General features: G+C 36.1%; 1 protein-coding gene across 5 annotated transcripts in view; it reads right to left on the bottom strand.

Annotated features, from left to right (window-relative positions):
- The window catches only part of LOC149789863 (mitogen-activated protein kinase kinase kinase 13-like), a 245,253-nt gene that overhangs the window by 20,637 nt on the left and 202,828 nt on the right, over positions 1-21,788 (bottom strand). For all 5 annotated transcript variants that reach the window (XM_089971848.1, XM_089971847.1, XM_089971849.1 and 2 more), the window contains 2 exons: positions 7,332-8,124; positions 2,972-3,253 (listed from right to left, as the gene is read on the bottom strand). In XM_089971848.1, coding sequence (XP_089827974.1) covers positions 2,972-3,253; positions 7,332-8,124 — 1,075 coding nt within the window. The remainder of the gene's footprint in view (positions 1-2,971; positions 3,254-7,331; positions 8,125-21,788) is intronic.

Genomic DNA, 21,788 nt, shown 5'->3' with positions numbered 1-21,788 from the left:
TAGTATGTATTTAAATTTTATTTTGTCGAATATTTCTTAATTGGTACATACTGTCGCTGTTGAGGAAAGGTACTGACCTAGCTAATGTCATCAGGATCTCAAAACAAGTGTGTTTAAATCGTGAGAAAAAGGATGTATGAACCATGGACAGGCACAAAGTTAAGATGGTCTAGCTTTAAATATCAGTGTTAATTCTTAAATAGGTTTCCTATAATCATTATTGCCTTTAAACAAATTAGCTCTTATAAACAGCCAGTGTCTGATCTTAACAGTTATGTATTACTCAAATTTAATCCCTGTTTAACAGCAACCATCAATATGCATAACAAAAATGTTTCAAAATATGGCTAGTAAACACAGGTTGCACTTACTGTATGGTCTAAAGTGATAACATCACCTAATATACCACATTTCCAAATATACCTTCTTCAGTTTTAACTTTGATTTTACATGTCACTATGCTGGAACTCATCTGTAAGGGTCTTACCTTAATGCAGTGCTGTCCAACCCACAGCCCACAGGCCACATGCGGCCTGATTTTAAATGGCCCGCCAGAGTTCGAGCAGCTATACAGTCCTTGCTTTTCAGTTTTCTGCTGCGGCCCTCGACTTCAAGAAAAACATTTTTCAGTGGCCCATGGTGTCAAAAAGGTTGGACAGCAATGTATTAACATTAGTTTTATCACCATGCTGTGCTGTTGCAAGTTTCAGCAAAGTATAATGGGCAAATATCAGCACTGTATCATAAACAACACACATCTTTATTATTTGCAAGTTTGTGGTCTGTGTGCCAACTGTTAGGAAAGTCCACTAATTCACTAAGAAACTTGATTTTATCATTCAAACTATGGGCAAGCTTTTCACTGACTGAAAGACAGTCACAATTTATCCCAATGTTTTATCCTCGCTATTTACAACTATGTCAAGAATGCAAAATTTCATGATGTATTCAAAAGTGGATGATTCTAATACAGTCCTACCAGTTTATGTCAACATCCTCAGGCCCAAGGAAATATTGTCAACATAGGCGGATGTCGAGATAAGTGTTGGGGGGGGGGGGTGGGTCTGAGAAAAAAATACAAGTTAAATTCATCAGTAAGGGGTGACCTGTTGTCAGCGAGTAGCATTTACACTTTGAGAAAACAAACAATGGAAATTTTGAGTACATGAAGACAAAACCAGTGTGAAATACACTTGTATATTGAAAAATTACATTTTGGTTACCTTTCTGTAATAAAAACCACAATAAAATATTGCATCAGTCACATCCTGCTATAAAAAAACATTTACTACGATATTCAATGTCGGTATCAGCACATGATTGCATAGTTGTTATTTACATGCTTCAATTACAAGTACTTAAATTGTCCTAGATTTTGGTCAGTCTGTTCCCATCTTATTGAGGCTACCAAGGGGATGGGGCTATTCACAGGGAAATGAAAACATGTCAACAAGTTGGTTTAAACAGTACATGTATTTAGTTACAGAAGTCATCGTGAAAAGTACATAAAAGTGAACAGGAGATATGCGGCTGATATGATTAATGAAGGCATAACATTGTATTCATTGACACATGCTAAATAAAGTTAAAAAGGAAACTGTCACAGCACAATAAACTTGTTTTAATCACCGATCACTTTGAAAAATGCAAGAATCGATCCGATTTCATTGTTTTTATTTAAGTCGCCGCAAGAGGCCAACTTTAAAGGACCAAACAAAAGCCTGTGTTTTTTTTCTCTGACCGCGACATTAAAGCCTGGTGGCAAGATCAACTAATTGTTGAATAAAGTACAGGTCGGTGATGGCTGCTTGCCGACATAAATGATTAGGCGGGAAAATTGAAGCCTGTCGGCAAGATCAACTAATTGATAAACAAAGAATGGGTCAGAACTGGCAGCTTGTTGACATAAATGATTAGAAAACAAAGGATTTGTTCAAGCTAGGACCAAGGGCTTCTGTCGACATGTACATTTATTTTTTATCTCGACGCTGACATAAGCATGACATCTTTGGTAGTAATAGTAGACCAAGGGACCAGGGACTTTGTTTTTTTGTTGAAATAGGAGGCTTGTCAACATAAGTGATGTCGATATAAATGGGTAGGACTGTACAGCGAAACATTATTCTAGTCGGGTGCAAGGCTAAGTATTGGCCTGCAAAGTGCATTAATGGATGTGTGGACCAAATTTTTTTTAGAATCATTTGTGGAAATCAGTCTGTTCATGGTCCATTTTCTTTTTCATGAAAATAGTTTCTGGGATGTAATGGTAACTGCTCTGTATAAGAAATATTTGCAATTTTATTCAGTAAAATTTCTTAATGAGGTTGAAACTCATATTTGGTGATCTTTATGTGTTATTGAGGGTGATGTGACTTTAAAGGGAGTAATCAAAAAATATGCAAATCTTTTCACCAATTTGGTCTTTACACTATCTGACAAGTTAAAAAAAATCTATGCATACATACTGATGGTAATGGAGATTTATTTTATCCCTTTATATCATAGAGTGTATGGCTTTTTAGCCCTCCGATACACATGAAGCAAAGTTACCCAGTGCAGTGCACTATATAAATAGAACACCTGTTACCTATTTGACTCCATACACATAGGCCTGCCTGTTAACTGTTAAGCAGTGTAGTGTATGTTACGTTTAACAGCAATTTTAACCATTTTACTTTTTTGGTACACATGTATTATGTATGGAAAAATTGAAGAGTAAAGTCTGATCATTATAGCTGTGTAATTATTTTTCACGTGAGAAGTAAGAATTGTTTATGTGCTTTAAAATCTTGAGAGAACTTCTTCACCGTCAAGTCAGTGAAGTCATGTGACCAACTGTAGCTGCCATTTCTCATACCTGAAATTTATAAAATGAAAAAAAGGCAGCACTTTAAACATCAATCACATAATATGGTAAAAGTATACACAGTAATAAAAAGGTAAAAATTTAACCTCAATCACAACATCATACCTCAAATTTTTTGTCAGGAGAATTTGATATCCGATGCTGAATTCGCCTGAATTTAAGTTCATTATTTGAACTATCTGGAAATGAACATTTGGCTAACTCTAACTGAAGGTTTTCAGAACTGTTTGTTGACAACAAACCATCTGTTGTGTGATGCATGGAATGTTCACTAGTATTCTCCTCCTCTGAACTTAATGTGGAACAAAATGACTGACGGCTTTGATTACGCAGCTGTTCATCCTCAGTTACCTCCCCTTCCTCTTCTGACCATGAATCTTCTGAATGCTGCACAGAAGTAAAAAAAAAATGTACAACTATCATTTCATCTCTGAATGTGGATGAATATAATGTAAATGGTATGTTTAGATCATTTTAAATAAAAAGAAAGGATCATAAGAAATATGTGTGGTGTACAATATCAGGACATTATCTCCTACCATTTGCAAAATATTGTACAAGAAAGGGATAAAGTATAAACTAGGATCCAATGCAATGGAAATGTCTTTCAATGAGTTGGAATTATTCTTTTCCAACTTGATTTCCTGGCTATCATTTGGCCATGCTCTAGGGAGTAATCTAAATTCTAACACCATTTTTTCTCACATTAACCTTTTTTTGTCTACACTATGCCAGGATGAAAATAAATCAATTTCCACTGTTAATAAAAACTATGCTTTCAGACTCATAAATATTGAGCCACTGTGTTCCTAAGTGATGTTTCCATGGGTGTATATTTTTGGGCCAGAGACATTCCTGAACATGACCTTTTATTTCCTTTTTCAAAGATATTCACAGGAAGATATTTTAGTGCATTAACAGACAACAAAACTACAGTATCAAGAAAGTGAAGGAAAACGATACATGATCAATAGCAGCAAGTTTTGAAAGTTTGCAAGGCCTTATTTTCAAGGAGTGAAAAGCAGAAAATATTACAGTATGATATGAACTTGAGTTTCTAAATTTTTTAAGAAGAAAGTAAGACATAAACTAACCAGAATAACTACTGATCTTGTTTCATCTAGTTCAAAAGGATCCTTGCTAGCTCATGCCATGAACTTCACTCTTGTATATTTTGACCATTAGCTAAATGGACAACTCAACCAAATTTGTATTTTTACACAAAGTAAGCTAGTAAGAAGCTTGATATTTAAATTATAGAAACAGACATGTTGTGTAAGCTGTTATAACTATATGAAAGATCAGGTAAGTGAAGCTATGATTTTAAGAATTACATTTTTAATAGTCATTTTGACATGATCCAACATGACACTCACACTACTCTTTTCTGTCTCAACCTCTAACATTACAAACATGACACTCACACTACTTTTTTCTGTCTCAACCTCTAACATTACAAACATGACACTCACACTACTTTTTTCGGTCTCAACCTCTAACATTACAAACATGACACTCACACTACTTTTTTTGGTCTCAACCTCTAACATTACAAACATGACACTCACACTACTTTTTTCGGTCTCAACCTCTAATATTACAAACATGACACTCACACTACTTTTTTCTGTCTCAACCTCTAACATTACAAACATGACATTCACACTACTTTTTTCGGTCTCAACCTCTAACATTACAAACATGACCCTCACACTACTTTTTTCAGTCTCAACCTCTAACATTACAAACATGACACACTACTTTTTTCTGTCTCAACCTCTAACATTACAAACATGACACTCACACTACTTTTTTCGGTCTTAACCTCTAATAACTGTTTCAGTTTACAGAACAATCTTCAAAACCTACTGGTCTTTAACTTTATTTGATGCAGGACGTACTGGCACTATTAGCAATATATTTATGGCTAACAAAATAAATATCAACATCTGCCAACCAAAGCATTCAAGTTTCTATCTTAATTAGTGCTGGAGGAATTTAGATTTTATGTTGTCACTTGTCATGACCTTGCAGCCTGGTACATGACACAATATTTAAACATGATATGTGACTGGTTAACATTTCATTAAAACATCTTTAATGGTTCAAAATTTATAATAGAGACAAGAATACAAGACTGAATTACATTTACCTTGCTGTGTCCTTCACCTTGAAGTAGGGGGCATGGCTATGGTATGTGACATACAGTGCCACACCTACAATCATGGTGAAGATCACAGCAAAACAGTATGTAATTCTATGATTTGTATCTTTGTTTGGGATGTAACTTTTGAATCATATTTGTATAATAATAAATTATGTGGTTCAAAAGTTACATGACAAACAAAGATACAAATCAAAGAATTACATCCTGCTTGAAGCAATCTTCACCTTGAGTCTGAGTGTGGTTATGGTGTGTGATAAATAATCAGCTAAAGTTTCATTAAAACATTTTCAGTTTCAAAGTTATACTTTGCTGGGGCCTGACTATGGTACATGAAACAATGTCTGGTCATGATAGAAATATCGGCAAATGTTCATGAAAATCTTCTCAACTGTTACAAAGTTATGAACAGGATATGCAAATCTTAGAAAATGGATATACAGACAGGATATGCAAATCTTAAAAGATGGATATACAGACAGGATATGCAAATCTTAAAAGATGGATATACAGACGGGATATGCAAATCTTACAAGATGGATATACAGACAGATGGAAAATGCCATGAATAAATTAGGATGGGCTAATCATAGGCATACAAAATCTGGGGAAAAATACGGAACAAATTACTTCTTTGATAACCAGTCACCCTTTCTGACCCTGACCTTTGTCTATCAATAATAATATACTTTCAAAGTATTAGATACATGTACCTGTAAATTCTGATGCAAAGGTCTGAATAAATACATGAGGGAGTTTTGCAGAACTGAAGGGACAACCAAATATGATTTATGGCTAAATAATAGACCAATGTATGGCTTATGAAACAACTGCTGATGGTAAAATAATAACAGACCCAAATGGGCCTATGATAGCTCAACTGACTGACTTCTGCTCAACAGCCAAATGCATGAACAGCTGACCCATAATAATTACACATATACATGTATATAGATATGATGCTTTCTGTACAAATTTGTTCCAATCCTTCTGACTATAAATTAACACAACTGTTTTTATGGTTTATTTAGTTTTTACTCCTTCATCCATATTTGACAGCCCATCGTTTGTAAAATACTGAATGGTCTCTATGACAAGATACTTTCTGTCAGAGTTGGTATATTTCTGTTTAAAAGTTGTCTGAGATACAGTTATTCAAATGCTATATTTGTTAATGGTGGCCACATTGATACTGAATTGGCATAATTTCTATAAATGTAAAGACCTTTAACCTATGATGGTGTCTTTCAAATTTTGTCAACTTTGGTTCAGCACCACATCTGAAGAAGTTTCTAAAACATTTTTTTAAAGTAGCAATAGCTATATTTGATAGCAGATTGGCATCATTTGAATAAACTTTAAAGTCCTACAAGCCAAAATGTTTTCTGTCAAATCTTCTGAAACTAGTCATATTTATTGGCAAATCAGCATTACTTTAAAACTAACAAATCTCTTAACAGCAAAATGTTTTCTATCAAATTTAGTGAGATTTTGCTTGGCAATGATGGTGTATTGGTATCATTTGTATGAAACTGAAAGTCCATTATAACAGGACAGTTTCTGTCAAATTTGGTTAAAATTTGCTAAGCTGTTTTTGGGAAGAAGTTGTTTAGGGCTCTCTATTAGCAATATTGTTTTCCATATTTGATGGTAGATCAGTATCATTTACGCAAATTTGTGTGCCATCTATACCATGATGAGTTCTATCAAATTTTGTTGAACTGTGGTTAATAGAAAGAAGTCATCACTTAGTGTTGTTTCAATTAGTAATGGTTGCTGTATCTGATGACGGATAACCAGCATAATTGGTGAACATGAAAAACTTTAATGTCTGTAAGTTTTCTGACCAATCTGGTTAAATTCTGTTCAGCTGTTGCTTTTTTTTTTGGGGGTGGGGGGTGGGGGAGTTGGAAGTTGTGTAAATTAAAAGCAGGAATACCAAATGATGTATGGGCATCTGCTGAACAAATGACCCTTGTAAATCAAAGTCAAGCAGTTGTTTTAGAAGTTTAACAAATGCCCTCTTTACAATCAAAGCCAAGCAGCTGTTTGAGAATTTGCAAATAGCAAGTAAGACTAGATGCATGATGGATGAAAGACCTTACCATAAGATGAAGAAGAACGTTACTATTAGTAATAAACTATTCAATCAGAATTACTCATTTCTAAAATGCTGTATCAAAAACCAGTGTTGTTCCATAACGTAACCTTTTGAAAAGGAGTTTTAATTTGAATGTTGTGATATTTTAGAGAGAGAAAAACAAAATAAGTGGATTCTATGTACTTCCTACTTGGTATTACCTTTGCATCTCTATGGTGAACTCCATTCTTTTTTGCCTGTACAAAGTTGTCTGGTTTCATTTCGATATTTTCAGAAATTTCTAATATAGGGGGACTAGGACTTGATTCTGTAGTAATTGACATATCACTTATAGTCCTCTTCATAGAGGGTTCTTTTGTGATGGAGTTATCTTCCTTTGATAGCTCTTTGATGTATTCAGTTTCTATATCTGCTGTTAAAGAGCAGTTCAAATTCTCATTGGAATCTTTCTCAAGCAGAGTTTTTGATCTGCTCTGATTTTCATTATTTCTGATTTCCACTATAGTTTGAATATTTCTGCTGGGACTATCAAGTGGCGAGTCACATGTATTGCTTTCTATGTCTGCACTAGCCTTGCTAGATCGTTTGCTGCTACAAGTATTATCTGTACATTCCCCATCACACCCAAAACACACATCATTTAGATTTCTGTATTCTTTGGTACCACCTCCAGGATGATGCTTCTCGCAGTCAGAATTCACCCTGTCTGCTGACCAGTCTCTTATTGCTGTGCCTGGACCAAGATAACTGAATGTCTCTGGTGAAACAGTTGATCTATCTACATGTCGTAAATTAATTTGTTTTGATTGTAACTCATCATGAAGAGCATCCTTTGTGGGACTCTTTGCTGGACTATTTGAAGAGGTAGAAATAGATCCTTTACTGTTGCTTCTGCGGTGTCGAATTTTGCGCACTCTGATTTTTGTTGGTGATGGATGGACATGTTCAGGACTGGTTACCCTGCTATTTTCAGCATTATTCTGTGCTTCAGGACTATCAACAAAGTACAAAGTGATTAGTATTTATTAATATGCAAAACAATAAATCTCTGTGTAGAAATAGAACTTAATTACCACTGGAAATAAACTTGATAAAAATTGAAAATCAAACGAGTGATATTGTTATAATTTGTATTATCAATCTTGGTACTGAACGTGGCCTCAATTTATTTATGATTTCCACATAAATACTTTGTTGCAACAATTCTGTTTGGCATATTACAAACACAAAGCAAAGGAATGTAGCATAAAAAGTAGGTCACTATGACATTCTTCAGCCTGTGATGAGATGAGCAGTACTCTCCACAAGTGCTAAATGCATATACTTAATATTGATGGATATCCAACAACAATAATGTGATTAGAAAAGTGATACTTATGTTTCGTCTATGCTTTGCAGGTTAGATGAAAAACTTATTAGAATCAAAATCAACTTATGATACTGTGGCAGGCTGGGCAGTGAAGAAAAGATATACAGAATGAGGTTAGAAATTTTTAAGGCCTTGTTACATCTCATGAAATTAAACTATATAAAGATCATCACTATTGCAGCTTTATTAACCTGACATATTTCTGTCAGAGTTTGGCAAATTCCCATTGAGCTGCCCATAGCTTATCTTTCTAAGCTGGTGTGACATTTGCATATTTAAAGAACCTGAGCATTCATATGAATCTTAAGCATTATATGAACAGCTGGGAAGGGAACATTTGAGAATGAAAAATCTGTAGCCACAACATAATAATTACCTATACACCTCTACTAGCAAAACACAACTAAACCAAAAAGAAAACATCTGCACCCAAACATGAGTATTATTTACTTGTGCCTCATCTGCAACTGTTGAAAAGGAAATATATGCACCGGAATATTTATCTGTACCTCCACTGTCAAAACTTACTCAAGGCAAAAAGAAAACTTCTGAATATTTACCTGCACCTGTTGAGAAGAAAATATAGGCACCCGCATGTAAATTTTTACCTGTGCCTCCACTGGAAATAATTACCTGAGCCTAACAACATGCACTAACATGGGAACAAGAAGAATCATCGCTAAGTTATCAAGAAGAAATGGAAACAAATCTGTCAAACACTGGCAGCCAGAGAGAAAAGAAAACTTTCACCACCCACAAAGGAAGAATAACAAAAATTGGCAGTAGAAGAAAAAGAGAAACAAAGGTGTGCATATATGAAGAAAAAACAAGAATTGCCCAAATGGGTAAGAAAATATTTTCAGCCACATCAAAACACCCAAGACATGTATCATCCCCTGAAGTTCCAATGATTCTGGTCTAACACTGGAAGAATATGCCAAATGTTTCAGATACAACAAATGTGAGCATGCAGTCAGCAGAACAAAAATGTGCTTGCGAGCAATGGTAATATGAAAGGGGGCAATGAAAAATTGAAGCTGATGTAGCACACAACCTGAAAAAGTTCACCACCAACCCCACAAAAGCTAGAATGGCAAATAAGACTACACAGGGCACTCATTATGAGCTTATCAACACAAAAAGAAATGTCTGAAAAAAGCACAAAAAGCCAAAGAAAAAAAGAGAAGGCTTGGTGGATTGTATGACCCTTCTTACCATGATGATTGGCTCAAAACAGGGTTGGTTAATGTGGGTAAGATGAGGTCATTAATGAAGTAGCATTCATTTTTCAGTGGTTGTTCACCAACAACGTCATGGATCTGAAGACATTTCACGAGTTGATGCATGAACTTGTTGAAGATATCTATAAGATGATGAGTTCTGATGCACTTTCTACTTTACATGAATTTAATGCAAACAAAAACCTCAATGATCATGATCTCTTCATCAACAACATGACTTTTCTGTATAAATCACCACAGGGAGAGGTGAAACACTCAAGATCACACTAACATAATTGCATGTTTATCACAGTTGGCCCAATATTTAATTGCAGCTGTTTGTGGGCTTCCACACAAATAAGTGCATTTCTGGCAGATGGTGGAATGATGCTGAACTTCCCACAATGTGTGTGTGGTTTAGATTTTTAATGCAGTTTTAACAATTTTTCAGTCATGTCGCTATAATGTCTGCAGTGTGACAGTTTATAGTGATGTCTAGCACTGGGACATCATGCCGCAGGCATGTAGAATGATGTCCCACCCAGTCACATTATCCTGACACCAGGCCAACCAGTCCTAACACTAACCTCTTAATGCTGAGCACCAAGCTAGGTAGCTGTTAGTACCATTTTTGTAAGTCTTTGGTATGATTCGACCGGGGATTGAACCTGAACTTCCCATAGGCACATATGAATAAAAAAATCTGATGGAGAATGATATCATTGACAGAAAAAGATGGTACCAGTGACAGGAAAAGATGGTATCAGTAACAGGAAAAGATGGTACCAGTGACAGGAGAATATAGTACCAGTGACAGGAAAAGATGGTACCAGTCAAAATTCTGCAGGAGTTACTATCAGGATTAGCACTATAACTCAAGTTAATCTGAACTGTAGTACCATCTGTGATAGTTATAAAGCTTGAGTCTTGACAATACAAGGATCAAATGGTTATATATTGTTTGGGCTAGACCCTGGTGATCTGATATGAGTTACTCCCATGTCCATGTATCTTCTATGTCATAATGACCTGATGACAAGTATCTGTTTTACCCTTGTGAACTGATGAAACAACTATACCTTAAAAGACTGGCCTAATACATAAATACAATGATAATTGTATGCAGATGTGTGATACTAACATGTGGTGCCAAGTCAAGAAAATCTGTTTACATGGCATATTACAGAACTGGCCTTGGTGATGTTGTGAATTATTTACAGGCCTATCAAAGGTGCTCATGACCTTGCCTTTGCATGCTCCATCAATTGCTGAACAAATTGCAATGCAATTCATTGTTAGCATCAAAATATTGCTGCAGATTGTTTAAAAAATCTAGGATACCAAGCACTGCAATCAAATCTTGATCAGCTATGGCAATTAGTGACTAGGCAACCAAAACCAGTTATACTGCCTTCAATGAAAACAATGCCTGCCTTGCTTAGAAAATCATTAATGAAGCCACTCAAGAATGTATAGCTGATTCAGCTATTGCAAGGTTGATAATGGGGAGTGTATTATTGTTGTCTTGCAAAAGGTATTAGATGAAACCAATAATATATAAACAATTGCACAATTTAATTATATATCTGATCCCATGGTTGACATGGGCTTGCCTGTATCTGTACATCACATTACAAAAGAATTTCAGTTTTATTCATACCCAGATAGGGTCTGTGATCAACCAATTTTAGAATTACAAGTGCAGGACACATGTTAGATTCTGTGTCCATGTGAGGCCATCTTGGAAATTGAAGGGAAACTTATACAGGCCAACAATAATAACTACAGTGCCAATGTCATGGTTGGATTTGTCAACAACAGCATCATGGCATTGTTTAGCACGACATGCTATTCCAATGACAGAAAGGAAATTGAAGCAATTCACAACAACGCTGACACTGCCACAATGATTACCAGACTCACCAGACACTGCAATGATTACGTAATGTCTGCTGGCCCCTCTATGATGCTTTACAAGGATAAAAAGCTGTATGCAATATGGCAGCCTCAACTACACAGCAATACTACAAATACCAAAGATGTAGAAGCTGCGGTCATGGGCAGCAACCCAAATTAAAACCTTGGATTTGCACACCATCAATTACAACATCATGTAGGCAACTGATTGATGTTTTTGTGTGCAACTGACCTGTCATATATCTGGGTCTTGCAGAGATGTTCACAAGGTTCTTTTTGGAACTGAAGACACAAAAATGCTACACCAATGATGCAGGTGCCGCTGCTGGTCAATTTGTGTTGACATCATTAACTTTGTGGATGCCTATACCAATCCTTTCACTGGCCATAGCATCAAGTTTGTTGTTGCTTAAGTAGTCTGGAACAGCATCAATGCCATCATTTTGTGTGCATGACACACTCCCAAGAAATGATACCCAGAGATAATTTACATGGCAAATAAATATTCAGGAACCAAAACATAATCATGGCATTTCAAAATATGGATCAAGAACATAACACCAGAGTACTAAGATATCTGTCAAACAAGGAGTGTCTCAGGTTTCTTTGCAGCTAAAATGTCATCTGGGACCATCCAAAGAAATTTTACATAGTTCTGACAACAATCAAGTTACACATGCATACCAAAAGCTATGGTTGAACCTGGACCAACACCTATATATGTTGACATCGGTCTACAAATTTCCCAACATGACTTTCGTACATTATAACTAATTATATTTAATTGGAACAACTGGAGTTGTTTAAACAGTCTGTGGTCAACATGCATCTTCATTCTTCCTGCCGCTCCATATCACAGGTGGTAATAAATGTATAGTAATAATTCTCTCAGAAAAGTTTCTGTTGCCAGAAGGCACAGGAGGTTGACATGCCTGCAGAAAATTCATGACATATCAATTAGCTCTGTTATATTTATCATGAAGTTAAAGTTTGGGGTCAGCCCAAAGTTGTGTGCAAAAATAAAAAGGACAATCAGAATTGATTGCAGGATTACAAAGAGGCATGCTTGGGCAACGTTAACTTGCATTACCACCATGTGGTTGACCCAAATTAATCATGCAGTCAAACAAAAGAACACCTTGGTGACACTGAAGTTGTCAAAGTCAGAGGTGGCACAAATGCAAAAGATCAGCAGAATATCCCCCACCCCATTATTAGAAGCTGCATTTCCAGCAGATGCAAAACAGCTGTGTTGGGAGCCATTGAATCTGCATCAGTGATGGCTCTCAAAAAGGTGGTTGGGGGACTGAATATGTCTTTAGTTAACCCCTTGACCTCAAGAGTAGACTTGGGGTCAATGTCTTCCGTTGTGGCCTTGCTGGTGACACATCCATTAACCAATTTTGACTTACGTGTTATGGTAAAATCAGTCAAACATTTCTTAGGTGTCTTTAAGCATGATGAACATGTATCAATGATTCCATGCACACCTGCATCATCAACCAGGATATAACAACAGGACCTGGTATGCAATGGGTAGCATATGTGGTTTAGACCAAAAATCTTATATATTTTGACTCTTATGGGCTTGTACCACTAAGTAGATCTGTTGATTACCTAACCTTGGGTGGTAGACAAGTTTTATTTAACACTGTCAGTGGAAACTATGCTGGACAGCCCCGTTTAAAGTGTTGTATGCACCTGAGCATTCTCCTACTTGATAAATGTTTAATGAATTTACATTATTACTAAGAAAGTACATTTAACACTGTACAAGATTTCTATTTACATTTGTGAATGCCCAGCTGCCCGACAATGCAGCTTTGATGTGGATCTGACAAAGTTTGTGACCAAAGCAGATTTTGGAGTTTACCAGCTGAGGTTGTTACTAATGTTGACCCAGGTCAGCTTGTGATTTTTGAAGATCGAACTGGAAAACTTCAAATGTCCAATGCAGACTTTTAAGATACTGTTCTGAAGATGTGAGGCACTGTAGCAAAGAACCTGTCCAAAATCAGCAAAAGCTGCAGAATCAGACTCTAGTGTGTTGAGGGTTTCACTCAAAGACTATACTGACAAAGCTGATCCTACAACAAAATAATATATAGATGAAGAGTTTCCAGAAGTACCTTTATCACCACACATGGTATCTTTATGGTGCATATTCTGGGAATATTAACCAGTGAAGGAGACACAAAAACTGAAGGCATAACAAATGACTGATTTGTTTTTAATGCTGTTGTGGATGGCTTTGATACACATAAAGGTGTGCAAGTCTGGATTATATTTACTGATCATAGGTGGCTTGAGTGGCAAGTGGAGTGCAGTGTCAGTAGTGATAAATAATGACTAGCATGATAGACCACCAGTAATGCATACTGTCGAATACAATAATGTTAAAAGTCATTCATATACAAAATATTGATGTCAATGGTTGCCAATTCAGGACTCGATGTTTATCTGGACAGGGTCTTAACAATTTTTGGTATAGAGTTTAAGATCAGATTTACCATTACATTTAACAATTAAAGGTTGCATAATTTGTCAACTTGGAATTGGACAAGTTGACAGTAGATGCTAACATCAAGCAATATTTTAAAGGCAGTCTTGATGGCTGACATATAGAATGTCAAATCAGCATCATTTTCACTTAGAAACAATAAAATTTACTTGAAGACTTTTGTGAAAATTCTTTGTTGATATGACCATCTGTTCAGGAGGAATAGTGGTAAAAAGATTTGTAAAATGGCCACCAAGGCAGCCATATTGGATGCAATATCAGCATTTTCATTTAGAACCAACCAGACATCATTATAAGAAGTCTTTCAGTGAAAGTCCCACCAAGTTGATACAACCACCCATGAAGGAGAGGCAACATTAACAAGAATTTAAAGATGACAAACGCAGTGGCAACATTTGATGTCTAAGGGGAACCATTTTCATTTAGGATGAACTAGACATCATAAGAAGTCTTCTGGTGAAAACCCCATGATGATATGACCATTCATTTAGGTGGAGCAGTGATAAAGTTTCCAAGATGGTGGACATAATGAATACCAGATTGGTATCATTTTCATTTATGACAAACCAGACTACATAAAAAGTCTTTTTGTATAAACTACACATCAAATATGGGTATTTGCTCAGGAAAATAAGCAATAAAAATATTTTTTAGATGGCTGCTGTGCTGGCCATAGTAGATGTCAGATCAGCATCATTTTATTTATTTACGATCAACAAGACATGATAGGAAGTGTTTTAGTTAAAACTGCATACTGCCATGGCCATCCATCCAGGAGGATTAGCAATAAACAAGATTTTCAATATGACTGCCATGGCCATCCATCCAGAAGGAGTAGCAACAAACAAGATTTTCAATATGACTGCCATGGCTATCCATCCTGGAGGGGTAGCAATAAACAAGATTTTCAATATGACTGCCATGGCTATCCATCCTGGAGGAGTAGCAATAAACAAGATTTTCAATATGACTGCCATGGCGATCCATCCAGGAGGAGTAGCAATAAACAAGATTTTCAATATGACTGCCATGGCCATCCATCCGGGAGGAGTAGCAATAAACAAGATTTTCAATATGACTGCCATGGGGGCATGTTTGGATGTTTATTAGCATTATTTATTACCAACTTAACATGATACTAAGTCTTTTAGTAGACATCATAAAAAGTCTGCCAGTGAAAACCCCATGTTGATATAACCATCCAGTCAGAAGCAGTAGTGATAATGTCAAAAAGTATCATGGCAATCCTCCAAGTAGTTTAAGTGATAACAAATTTATTCTAACAGGTGGATGACAAAGAGATGAGAGACAACAGGACATCTCATAAGCACTTTTGGTCTATGTAAATATGCAACTGTCAAAGGTGTCTGGTAAGACCAATTTCTTTATGGAAATGGTCAAAAAGACTTGTTTACAAAGTTTTATTTGATAAAGTAAACATTAATTTCAAATCTACTCACATAAATCAAGGCAAAAATGCTATTATAAGAAACAGAAGATTGGTACACTCACTTAATCTAAGTACAAAATTTTAAGGAGGTGAGACCCACAACAACAATAACGTGAGGGGCCCCGAGTGACTGAGTGGTCTAAAGCGCCCTCCGTTACAGATCACTGCCATCTCACCTCTGTCTGCATGGGTTCGAGTCTAGGATTCAGCCAATGTGGGTGTGTGAGAAAGCTTGCCAGTAGCTTCTTGTGGGTCGGTGGTTCTTCCCGGGGTTTTCCCGGGTTCTTCCTCCACCATTAATACTGGCCGCCATACATAGCCTATCATGTGCTGAAAAATGGCGTTAAACCCCACAACAACAACAACAACAACAACAATAACGTGAAAATAACTTTTGCAAAATACATGTTTGGGGATGTAAAAAAAATCTTGCTACCAAGCTGAAATTAAGAATAAGACATATTTGGCAGCATGTTACAGAAAACAATCTTCTGCTATTACTTGTAATTTTTACGATCCAACAGGGCCATGATTATAATATGTTTCTTTGGCAAGTGCTATTTCCACCACAAGAAAAATATGTTACCTTTATAATTACAGTTCAAAGACAATATGATAATAAGCAATGCAAACATGACATGAGCAGTGCTGTTCCACATCAAAAAAAACCAGCCCCTCCCCATCTTCACCAGGCACCATACATACATACATGCAAATCAATATTAGTTCCTATGAACTGATAAATGATTCAGATTTTTAGTGCATATCTAACCTTCTGTAATAACTGTTTTGATTTTTTCAAATACTTCTAAATAATAGTTATTGTAAAAATATACTTTGCAATCTTGTTGTAATGTACACATGTAGTATAATATGAACAAACATGATAAAAAAAACTGGCTGAATTCAAGCAATTTCAAAAATATTTCCTGATCTGAGTGTCTGCAAAGGAAAATGAAATTGAGGGAGGGGTTTGAGGAACTAATTTTAGTGTGTGTATATGTGTGTGTTCATGTGCAATTTAGATTTTTAACATAGCTTTAACAATTGTTTAGTTATATCACTACGATGTCTGCAGTGTGGCAGTTAATAGTGATATCTAGCACTGGGGCATCATGCCGCAGACATGTAGCATCATGTCCTGCCCAGTCACATTATCCTGACACCAGGCCAACCAGTTCTAACACTAACCTCTTAATGCTGAGCACCAAGCAAGGCAGTTGTTAGTAACATTGTTATCAGTCATTGGTATCATTCAAACCCGTGGCTGCTCTAACTACTTAGGCCACCCCAGCAGTCTTAACAATTTGAAGAATAATAAAAGTTTCCATAACCAAAACATGATGAATGTGACTATTACACTAATGAATGGGTAATTTTAGGTGGCCAATATACAAACTAATTTTTCTAAAAATGTACTCTATTAACACATTAACCTCTAGCGACGACTTTACCGGGCAGGAGGTAGTAGCCTACTGCCGAGCTCTGTAGCGTCATGGTCATGCATGATACACTAAAGTGGGTGGTATTATAGAAAGGTAGACAGATGTAGCTCAACAATAATACCAAATAATCTGGAATATCCAGCTGCACTACAAAATACACCTGACTTTTTTTTTGCGCAAAATTCGCCTGTGGTTGGAATCTGATTTTGTGTTCGGATTTTAGACTTTTTGGTCTCAGATCTAAGGCAAACCGGTATGAACTGCAAACAGACAGATGAGCCTTTGCAAAAAGTAGGATAAGATGGGCATTTGGAATAAAGAGTGGTCTCCATACAAAAATAATGGCTCCATTTAGCAAACAAAAAAAAAAACAACAAAAAAAACCAGAAGTCCAACTTTTACCCTTTTGCTCATGCGCGAGTCAAACAGCCAATGAAAAATAATGTTTCTAACACAACTAGGCAGTATGTTATTGAAAGATGACCAGCAGCAGAGAAAGCGATCAGACCACTTAACGTGTCACGTACGTTTTTAAGACAAAAAAAAAAATAGTGACCTCTCATAGAGGTCATTAACATTACCGCGTCATTGATTGACCCAGACAAACAATGGATGCGGTCCACACCCTCTCTGCTGCTATTAATTTATCCAAATATTGTATCAAGACCTACACGATATCTTGTTCTAGGATCGTGCAAATTTATTGTTATAAATCCATGCGGAGTAGTTTGTGCTCGTGAAAAGAAATTTCTGAATTTAATTATATCCATGTCACCGCTGCACCAGGTTTGATGAATATTTCTAAGTGTGTGTGTGTCTACGCCATTAAACACAACTAAAATATTACAGTTATCCCTGATTACTTTCGGAATTTGTGCATACCGATGAGCAACATAGATCACATCTGTATTTTTATGTCTGCCACGAGAAAATATTCTAGCTGGGTTTGCTTGTTTGTCTAGCATCACATCGTCGTATACGAATAAATTATTAATAAACCCATCAAGATCATCTACGGACGGTGCTTCTTCGATATCTGTTAAAAAATTAACAATATTTTCACTATCATTTATTAATCTTGCATTTTCATTAAAGTCTTTTAATACTTCATAACACCTCTGATGGTGCTACCAAATATAATTTATCCCATTTCAACCATCTCATTATCAAATTAAGTAATAATTGCGTCTTACCCGATCCAGATGGTCCTATGATAATCATTCTGATGGAATTGGGTAACGTGGGGTGGTGTTTAACTGGCTCTCGTCGCCGAGTTGCTGAGAAATTAATTATATCCATATATTTTATAACATGAATCTATATTGTTTACGTTGCAGATCTAAAACTCCAACTACTGATTTAGCTACGGTTACCACAAAAAATAAAAAAATAGCGTATGGCGGAAAATGTTCAGTATGTGGTAGAAAGAAATTTTCGTTTTTACCTAATAAGCACGGTGGTGATATTGCTAATTTGATGTCAAAATTTCCAGGTGCTCTATGGGCTAAATACTCAGGAGAAAAACATCTACCAGGATATAATTATTGCGGTCCTGGTACCAGACTTGATATCAGGCTCGATAATCAGGATCAACCAAAACCAGGCGAGGAACCAGTAAACACTATTGATCGAGCTTGTCATGCTCATGATGTTGCGTATAAGAGTAAAAATCTACAAGACAGGCATATTGCAGATGTGAAATTAATTCACGCGCTAGATTCTATAAAAAATAAAAATATCAAAGAAAAATTAGCTAATTGGTTAGTAAGATCTGCGATGAAAGGTAAATTAGTGCTTGGGTCTGGTAATATATAATGGAATCAATTTATTATAGTCCAAGAGGATACTGGAAAGGTAAAGCAGCAATTAGTAAACTTGCTGATACAGCAGCGGTTAAACATTCTACTGCTAAAGCGTGGTTATCCAAACAAGCAATATGGCAAATTTACCTACCACCACCAAAACGAATTCAGTACAAGTATTTCGATGTTAATGTTCCTAATGAAGTTCATCAGGCAGATATTTTATTTTTACCACATGATACTGTACGTAGAAAAACATACAAGTACGCGTTAACTGTTGTTGATATTGCAAGTAGATATAAAGATGCAGAACCGCTATCAGCGAAAACATCATCTGAAGTAGCCGATGCGTTTGAACGAATTTATCAACGAGGACCATTACGATGGCCAAATCTATTACAGGTTGATCCTGGCAAGGAATTTCTTGGTCCAGTATCATCGTTGATGAAGCAACATAATACCAAAATACGACGAGGACACACTGCAATTCATCGTGATCAGGCAATTGTGGAACGATTTAATCGAACACTTGCTGAGCGGTTATTTGGATATCAATATGCGAGGGAATTTATTCAGGATACGAGATCTCGTGAATGGGTTGCAAGATTACCAAGCGTGATAGCTGCATTAAATGAGATTACATGAACAACCAACATGAAACCCATTAATGCAATTACAAAAAAATATACCAATACAATGAAAAGATATTGAAAAACAAAAAATACTGGATGATGTTACAGTTAGATATTTATATGAACCGGGTGAACTTGAAGGTGGCAAAGAAAGAGCTACTGATTCTATTTGGAGTGTTACCACACACAAAATATCCACCGTGACAAGATCCCCAGGTAGACCTGCAATCTACAGATTAGATTCGGCTGCTCCTCAACGTGGATTTACACGTGAACAATTACAAGTAATTCCCGAGGATACACAACTACCACCACGATCACTTAACTAGCTCCGTTACGCCGATTACACTCGAGACAGGTCAACATCACATTTTCTCATGTATGACCGCGACTACTATCTTTTCTGTCTACGGTAAATTGTCTTGAATCATTACTTGAATACCTCCACAGCATTATACAATTACAACTTGCGCAATGATTATTCTGCTGCTGTTTTAACTCAATAATAAATTCAACATCAAGATCAAAGTCGCGTTTATTTTGTTTATCAGATTGTTTGTATCCGATTAATTTTTTTCTTATTATATCACTGTCGATGATGTTAAATTTATTAACGATTTCAGGAATTATAATTCTCTGTAAATGAGACATTTTTCTAACCCTTGATACCGTTAAATAGACTAAATTTGACCACTCAATACGATCGTCTACGATCCAAACTTGTGTATCAGAAATAGTTAATCCGTGGGACGAGTGGATCATCATAGCGTATCCCAACACCCATGGAGATTTGTCAGCGCGCAATGCATCTTCGACAATACTGATATCAACAGCGACAATATCATTTAATACGAGATTTTGTTTCTCAGTCTGTCCTGGAATATCAACATTAATATTCTGTTTTCCTGTATCTGATGGTCTATAACATAATGGTACGGGCAATTCTGAGTATTTTTCTTTATGCAGCTGAAATAACTGCTGTTGTAAAGCATCTCTAATTATTTTTCTGCTTGCTACTATCAAATCGCTGGGTCTCCATAAATTCAAAAAATTACTCATTGAGGTCTCTGAGATCACTCCGCATATTATTTCACACTGAATTTTGTTTGATTGTAATCTGATTAATTTTTTAAACTCTTTTAAATTTGCATCAAGAGCTCTATGATCATCATCTATTTCTTCGTAATAATCAATGAATTTTTTTAACCAATCATGTGAAGATGGTCCAACAAAAGGCGGCGGCTGACCATGATCGCCACACATTATTATGTGGTATTTTTCGTCAACAACCAATCAAGAAACGTTTTTAATGTATCCAATGACACCATACATATCTCGTCCCAAATAATTATTCTGGGTATATATTTTTCTCCCATTCGTTCAGAAGTCCATGTATCCCCGCGCCACCGAAAGAAACTATGATGCGTGCACGATTGTACTTGCCGCTGTTTCATCTCTCGTGCAAGTCTATGTGTGGGTGTCAGCACGATCACATCTGAATTTCTAAAAACATTAACTGCTCGTTTCGTCTTGCCGCATCCACCAGGTCCATTGAGATATACTGTCTTATATCTAGTTATTGGATCACTCACTGACGGCACTTTCAACATTTCTTATATTTTATTACCTTTATGATGAAAATTTCTCATCGGAACATCTTCTGATTCTGTATAATTGTGTAATATTTCCTTTTTTATTCTCCATGAACTCCATTGTTCATCATTACTTGTAAATTCCAGAACAGACTCCAAATATTTACTCGAAATATAAAACGAATCTGTTGCGACTCTGACTGCGGTCTCAGGAAATCTATTAATCATCGATAATAAATTTATAGAAACATAAGCCAACATAGAAGATCTTAGATGAGTATACTGTGGGGAGACATCATTTATGTAGCTAACGATCATACCCAATTTTGTTCCGTCGGATAAATAAACACTTTCTCGATTTACAAATATATTTCTCGCTGTTGTATCAGCAATTATAAAATCGTACTCGGCATCATCTAGAATTAATCGTGTGTGATGTCTTTTATGATCATATGCACCACCCTGAGTAAATTTACCTATAATTCTTCTACCGAGATCTTTTGCGGTTTTAAGTTTAATCTCGAGAATTTTAGGAGCTTCTTTGATAATATCATCTTCGGAAATGTCAGGACATTTTTCCTTAAATTCCTTAATAACTTCATCGAGACTGATGGAACCTGGCATGGGCAACCAAACTTCGGTCTGCACGTGATATGATATAATTGCTTCACTGCCAACCAACGATGTCAGTATCGCACAATCTAGCATA

Source organism: Sinohyriopsis cumingii, chromosome 10 (genome assembly GCF_028554795.1).
Source record: "Sinohyriopsis cumingii isolate HCF-2022 chromosome 10, ASM2855479v2, whole genome shotgun sequence".
In the NCBI taxonomy this organism is placed as follows: Eukaryota; Metazoa; Mollusca; class Bivalvia; order Unionida; family Unionidae; genus Sinohyriopsis; species Sinohyriopsis cumingii.
The sequence above is the reverse complement of the archived record's forward strand: the minus strand, read 5'-3'. Positions and strand labels throughout refer to the sequence as shown.